This window comes from Elephas maximus, chromosome 6 (assembly GCF_024166365.1).
Source record: "Elephas maximus indicus isolate mEleMax1 chromosome 6, mEleMax1 primary haplotype, whole genome shotgun sequence".
In the NCBI taxonomy this organism is placed as follows: Eukaryota; Metazoa; Chordata; class Mammalia; order Proboscidea; family Elephantidae; genus Elephas; species Elephas maximus.
The window spans coordinates 117,535,157-117,541,899 of record NC_064824.1 but is presented as its reverse complement, the minus strand read 5'-3'; the positions used below and the strand labels follow the sequence as shown (position 1 = coordinate 117,541,899).

The window sequence follows — 6,743 nt, the reverse complement described above, 5'->3', positions numbered from 1 at the left end:
CTTACCTACCTTAGCGAGCTACTCGCCCTGATTACTATTATTCCTAAACGTTTTATAACCCTGCACCCTCGTGTTCCCTGGGTTCAGCGCCGCCTTGCGGCGAGTTCTGGTCACTGCCTCAGCCTGGCCTCAGCGCAGCCAGAGAAAACTCCTGGAGAGCAGGGCCGGGTCTGGGAACTCAAGCTTGGAAGAAAAGGGGCTGCGATGGCCGAGTCCTCCAGGGCAAAGAGGACTGAGGGGCGGGCAGAGACTCGTTTGCCGAGCGCCTCTTCTCCCTCCACCCTTGCTTCGCCCAGAAGAGAGGCCTCGACCTAAGACAGAAGAAGGGGAGGGATTTCGATGCTGGAAAGAAATTTCGCGCTGCGAAGCAGGAACCCACGGCCTTAGCCGGGGCCCTGGGGCGGCCAGGTACCTCCAGCACGGAGGACTAAAGAGGATGCGTTCTGCCCGGAGGCCGCTGTGCCCTGCCTGGCTCAGGCCGGAAAGAAAGAAAGCGCGGAGTCAGCCCCAGTTGCTGCGGGCGCGGGCCAAGCGCCTCAGCACTTTCCATTGTGATCCCCTCCAGGCCCGGCTCCCGGAATACCCCCAAGCTGACCACCGCCTGCCGGCTGACTCAGCCGCCCCCACCCCAGTCGGAGACCGTGAGGGCGGGAGCGAGCTCTGTGTATAAAGCCCCTCGCGCCCAGCCCGCGCGCAGCCTCTCCATCTTCCTTCCGCGCAGCGCTCACCACCGGGTGACTACCCAGCCCCGGACAGGGACAGCCGCTCGAAGCCCATTCAGCTCGAGCCCCAGGGGCCTTCACCACCACCCAGGTTGGGCTGTCCGGGCCAGGGAGGGGGCCTGCGCCGCACTGAGCGTGGCATCCTGCCCCTACTGCCCGCAGCAGCATGGACCCCACGCCCGCGTGCCTCACGCTCTGGGACGGCGAGGATTTCCAGGGCCGCCACTGCCGGCTGCTGAACGCCTGCGCCAACATCAGCGAGCGCAGCGGCTTGCGCAGGGTGCGCTCGGTCAAGGTGGAAAGCGGCGCGTGAGTGATGACCCGGGGCCGCGGCTAGGCCGCGGCTGGGGAGCAGGAGCCCTGGGCTCCTGAGGCACAAGCCCAGAGCCTGGGACCTCAGCCCCCAGCCCTCCTGCCCTCGGACCCTGAGTCCTCGACCTGAGAGAGACCCACCAACAAGGCAAACCCCACGGTTTCCCCCAAGATTCCTCTTACCCTGCAAAGCAAATCATGGGAAGGAAAGTGTGTCCTCGTGTGAGCTAAAGGGTTAGAGGCGAGTAAAGCCCCCTTGCAGAGCTCAGTGGGGAAGGTCGAGAACCCGCGGGGCTTCCAGTGTACTTATATCCTTCCCAAAGTTTTTCGCTGTGCACTTAGATGGCTCTGGGCTTCGTTTAACAAAAGAAGCCAAGCCCCTTCCACGCGCCCCGCTCTGGTCTTCTAGAGCCCAGCCTGGGGCCCCAGGGAGAGTTGAGGCTGTAGCTGCTACCGCAGGTGGGGAGGCCGGGAAGCCCCACTCTGCCTGCGCTTAAGTCCTTGAGGTTCTTGGCTGGTTGAACTGCAAACCTGAAAATTGCCTCCAAACTGAGACCCCCGAGCAGAAAGCCTGGGCCCCTCAGACCTCGGATAGCAGTCGGTCCGGGTTTTCACCCTTCAGATTGGCTGGATCTGCCATGTGGTGGGTGTGTCAAGGAAAAGGGCCTGGGGTTGGGAAAAAAAGACGGGTTTCTGGGCCTTTTCAATCACGGCAAGCAAGCAGGAGGCAGGGAAAGATTAAGTCTGAGACAGGTCTCTCCCAGCTCCTCTTCTCCTTCCCCAGCTGGGTGGGCTTCGAGTACCCCGACTTCCAGGGACAACAGTTCATCCTGGAGAAGGGTGACTACCCTCGCTGGAACGCCTGGAGTGGCAGCAGCAGCGTCCACAGCAACCAGCTGCTGTCCTTCCAGCCGGTGCTGGGCGCGGTGAGCATGCCCACTCCCCCTCCTTCTCCGTCTCCTAGATGCAGGCCCTGGCCTCATCAACGCCTATGGGAAGGTAGCCTACCCCCTCCACAGTGTTGTAAACACAACTTCTAGACGGGTGGTAGTGGCATCGCATCTCAGAACTAGCGGGGACTCAGAAGGTTGGGATGGTGGAGTAGCTGAGGCAGCCAGGAATCAGCACCACGGACAGCGATGAGACCAAGTCTGTTTTGAAGCAGTAGGGGCCCCTCACATCCAGTCCTCCACATATGTGGAGCCTCTGTCCTCACCTACTCCTGTGAGGTGGGATGACTGCTATTAGCCCAATAAACAGATGTGGAAATGGGGCTCAGAGGGGTAAAGTGACTTGCCCACAGTCACTTGGATTAACATGGATATGAGACTAGAACTCAGTGTAGAGATCAAGGTTGAGAAGAGGTTGGGTCTCAGCGTTTGTGTGTGTATGTGTGTGGGGGGGGAGGCAGGGTTGATAATGAATCAAGACACTGGAGAGGAGGATTGCACTTCCTATTTGTGCTGACCTAGCTATAGTACTGGTGAGGTCTGGGGCTGGAAGGTGGAGGGCAGAGAGCAGGTGCTGACCCAGCCTAGTTTCTCCATTCCAGGAGGCCAAGAAGCCCTTTAGGGGGAAGGGCCAGGAGTTGGGGAGCCCAAGACCTGATGCTGATGCCCTGGCCTGTCTGTTCTGACCCTGCCATCCAGTCCCCTTTAGCTGGGCCCTGCCCCATGAGAGGGCAAGTCCAGAGTGCCAGGCAAGGGGTTAGCTAATCGATGGGGCCCTTAGGGGGCCTGTCTTTGTTGGTGGGCCAGATTCTCTCAGGTCCTCTTATTTTCCCCCTGAAAAACAGATGCCCTCCATCCCCAACCTAGAGTGATCTCTGGGAATCCCCCAGTCTCATCACCTCAGCCCAAAGCCACAGTAGAGGCCAGGTGAGGGACCTCTGAGCATTTCAGCTTACCAGGGAGCTAACAGAGTGAACATAGGGAACATATATGGGATCTAAGTGGCTGAACAGCTTGGATTGGACAGTGGGTTGGAGGAGTGGGGCTGAGGATGAGGCCATTCACACTGCTTGGGAGTCCTGACCCCTCCCACCTTTCTGTGCTTCAGAACCACAGTGACAGCCATGTGACACTGTTTGAGGGGGAGAACTTCCAGGGCTGCAGATTTGAACTCAGTGATGACTACCCATCCCTGTCTGCCATGGGCTGGGCCCGCAAGGATGTGGGTTCCCTCAAAGTCAGTTCTGGAGCGTAAGTCCTGGGACTGGAATAAGGGACATGGCAAGAAGAGCAGAGAGGCAATGGGGACCAGGGAGGTGGGTGGGGAAAGGTGATGTGGGGGAGACATGGGAGTTGGGGGCAAGGGGGGAATGAAATGATGGAGACTGGGACAGAAAGAGAAGAGATAGGAGAATGGGAAAGAGGAGCAATGTGGAGCTAGAGGGAGGGTTTGAAAACATGGGTGAGGCAATGGGAGGTGGGGACAGCAGACAAGAGAAAGAAGGTAATAGGAAGACTGGGAACAGTAGGTAAAGCAAGGAGGGATCTACATCCAGAAAGCTGAAGCAATGGTGTTGGAGCTGGGGGTAGGGAGGTGAGAAAAGCAGAGTACTAGTGGAATATTTAGGTGGAGGTGGGAGAGATGTCAGGCAGGGCAGGACCTACTCACCACCCCTGTGAACTCACTGACCTAGGTGGGTGGCCTACCAGTACCCAGGCTACCGGGGCTACCAGTATGTCTTGGAGCGGGACCGGCACAGCGGGGAGTTCCGGACCTACAGCAAGTTTGGCACTCAGGCCCACACCGGGCAGCTGCAGTCCATTCGAAGAGTCCAGCACTAGGCTCTGTGGCACCAGACACCTTCACAGAGGACTCAATAAAGCCTCCTGAATCTGCCTGCCCCTCTTGCCTCCTTGGTGCTTTGCTTTATGATCTCCATCCTCATCCCTGCCAACTCTCCCCTCCCCTCAGGCTCCAGGACCCTTGACTATGGAGTGTAAACTGGCTTAGGATTTATGTGGGCAGCCTCTGATGGGGCTGAGAGGAAGCCACTGGTAAGAATCTTGGGGATCCTGTTAAACATGACCAATCTCACACGTTTTTGTCTCCTTGGTAAAGACCCATCAGCTTGGGCCAGGAGTATGGCTAGCCCAGATGGCACCTTTGCCTGCAGAGGTGTGGGGCTTTGCTGAGGTCTGGGGCTTTTAGCCTCCACTTAGCTTTTTTTTTTTTTAGCTTGGATTTGGGGTCAGGAGCCCTGTGTTCAAGTGCTGACTTTATCACCAATTAAGTGAGTGATCTCATCAAGATTTCTCCCTCCCTGAGTCCCAGTTTCTTCATTGGTGAGGTGCATGAAGAATGAAGGGTATTAGGGAGATCAAATGCGACAGGAGCATGGACTGTAGAGTCCACCCAGGTGTAAAGCAGAATTCATTAACCACCTGGAGTTCCATCCCTTGACCCCCAACCCTGAGATTCAAGAGGGGAGGCAAGGGAAGGAGTGTCCTGCATCCGCTGCCTTAATGCTTTTCCATAACACCAGCAAGCATTTTCAGGGCTTTCTCTTTGAATCCTCACAAGGATCCTGTGAGACCATCAAGGCAGGAACAAATAACCACATTTTGGAGGTGAGGGAATTATGGCTCAAGGATGCTATGCGATTGGGCCCCAGGTGTTCTGACTTCTGGGCCAGGGCTCTTTTCAAGAGAGCAGCTACTTGACTTTACAGATGGGCCCCTGGAGACTGCCCAGCCACAGACCTGACTGCTCTCCAACACCATCTTGCCTCCCCTTGGCTGGGGCAGTGATCGGGCCACCCCTTTACATTGATAGGTCCACTGTTGGGGGCTTGCAAATGAAAGATTCCCTGAAGGACAGGATGAAGGGGGTCCCAGAGCCTTGAGAGGCCCTTCTTACGTGGGGGTGGGGATAACTATCATTCACTGGACCACAGAGAGGGCTGAAAAGAAATCACACTGGTGCCAGGGATTCTGATGGCCGCTACTATGCTCACCCGTACCTGCTCTAGAACCCAGGCTCACTGATGTGAGTGACTGAGGGTGGCTTCTCCAGCTCACCAGTCCTCTGAAGAGTGAGGAGGGACAGAAAGAGTGAAGAGAGGGTTGTTTGGATCAGCTGAAAGGGGAATATGAAAATGTTTTTTTAAATGCTGGAGCTCAGTACCATGTAAGGGACTGTTATTATTCAAACAAGGGGTCTGAGGTCTGGGCTCAGAGAGAGGAAGTCTCCTCCTTAGAAGGCCTTGGGAAGCAAGGGGACCTCCCATCTGCTCTGCCCCTCACACCCTGTTCCTCTATGAGGCAGAGATTCTATAAAGCTCGAACTGGAGGAAAGAGGACCATAGAAAGAGGTGCAGGCTTCCTTTGGCTGGGTGGGGAACCAGAATGAAGAAAAGGCTGAAAATGTTGTGGGAATTAGAGAGGAACCCAACAGAGCCTCTACACAGGCTTAAGGAGGTTCTGCCCTGCTCACCAGTATTGGCCCAGGGTGTGTGTGGAGGTTGAAACCTCTGGCTGTGGGGCTGTGTCCACCCCACCCAGAGGAGCCTGGGGTTCCTCCCTGGTCACAGGCCCCTGCTTATCCCCTTGGGGGATGGTAATAGTAACAATAGCTAAGACATATAGAGCTTGTTCTGCACACTCCACATGTGTTATATAAACCTCATAATCCTATATGGTATGTACTATGATCCCTATTTACAGATGAAAAAACTGAGGTACAGAGGTTAGGTAACTTCCCTCAAAGTCATACAACCAGGGATGTGGGGGAGTTAGGAGTTGAACCCAGAACCCAGACAAACTGACTTCAGGCTATCTCCCCCCTGTTTGCTTTGGCGGCCAAACTGAGGGTAAAAGGAGCTCTGGCATTCACTCTCAGCTGAGCTGCCCTCCCCCTAGCAGATACTGTAGCCACTGGGAAGAGTCAGCAAGAGGGCTTCAGAATCTGGTGTGTGACCCTGAACAGGGCCTCCACCTCTCCGGGCCTCAGTTTCTGGCACCTGTACAAGGAGGGCAGGGGGAGAAGGTGGTGGGGAGCTGATCCCTGCTGCAGCCTTTGATGCTCTAGGATCTTCTAGATTTTTCAGACACAGGGTTCAGCAGGCAGAAGCCAGGACCAGCCTGAGAGCTTTCACTCCCCTGCCCCTCCTATTCAGAGCAGGCAGAACAACAAGGAACCTGCCCAGTTTGGTTGGAAGGTGTTATAGATTGAATTATGTCCCCTCCCCCAAAATACGTGTTGTAAATCCTAACCTCTATACCTGTGGTTATAATCCTATCTGGGAATGGGTTGTCTTTGTTATGTTAATGAGGCAGGATTAATGTAGGGTGTATCTTGAGTCAATTTCTTTTGAGGCATAAAGGAGATTAAACAAGCGAGCAGAGCAGAGATGGGGGAGGAGAGATGCCAAGCCACATGAAGATTGCCCAGGAGCAGAAGCTTAGCAGAGACAAGGACCTTCCTTCAGAGCCGGCAGAGAGAGAGAGCCTTCTTCACCTAGAGCTCGCACCTTGAATTTAGAACTTTAAGCCTCCTAAACTGTGAGAAAATAAACTTCTGTTTGTTAAAGCCATCCACTGGTGGTATTTCTCTTTCAGCACCACCAGATAAGTAAGATAGAAGAGGATGGAGGGGAAGGTGCTCTGGACTCGTCCCATTGACCTCTACCCAGGCCACACTCAAAGCCTGAGGGAATGGAGGAGGTTAGCTCCATCTGGTGGTCCAGGACCCAGGTGGGAT

General features: G+C 55.4%; 1 protein-coding gene across 1 annotated transcript; it reads left to right on the top strand.

Annotated features, from left to right (window-relative positions):
* The first annotated feature begins 436 nt into the window (after positions 1-436).
* CRYBA2 (crystallin beta A2) lies at positions 437-3,826 on the top strand. The gene is made up of 5 exons (XM_049888840.1): positions 437-641; positions 857-1,031; positions 1,819-1,960; positions 3,093-3,235; positions 3,679-3,826. The coding sequence occupies exons 1-5, from the start codon at positions 437-439 to the stop codon at positions 3,824-3,826; spliced, it is 813 nt and encodes a 270-aa protein (XP_049744797.1).
* Positions 3,827-6,743: the final 2,917 nt, after the last annotated feature.

Coding starts and splice junctions, on each gene's coding strand:
- CRYBA2 (XM_049888840.1), top strand. CDS start 437: ATGCGTTCTGCCCGGAGGCCGCTGTGCCCTGCCTGGCTCAGGCCGGAA. Junction 1,032..1,818: donor GTCAAGGTGGAAAGCGGCGC/GTGAGTGATGAC, acceptor CTCCTTCCCCAG/CTGGGTGGGCTTCGAGTACC. Junction 3,236..3,678: donor CTCAAAGTCAGTTCTGGAGC/GTAAGTCCTGGG, acceptor TCACTGACCTAG/GTGGGTGGCCTACCAGTACC.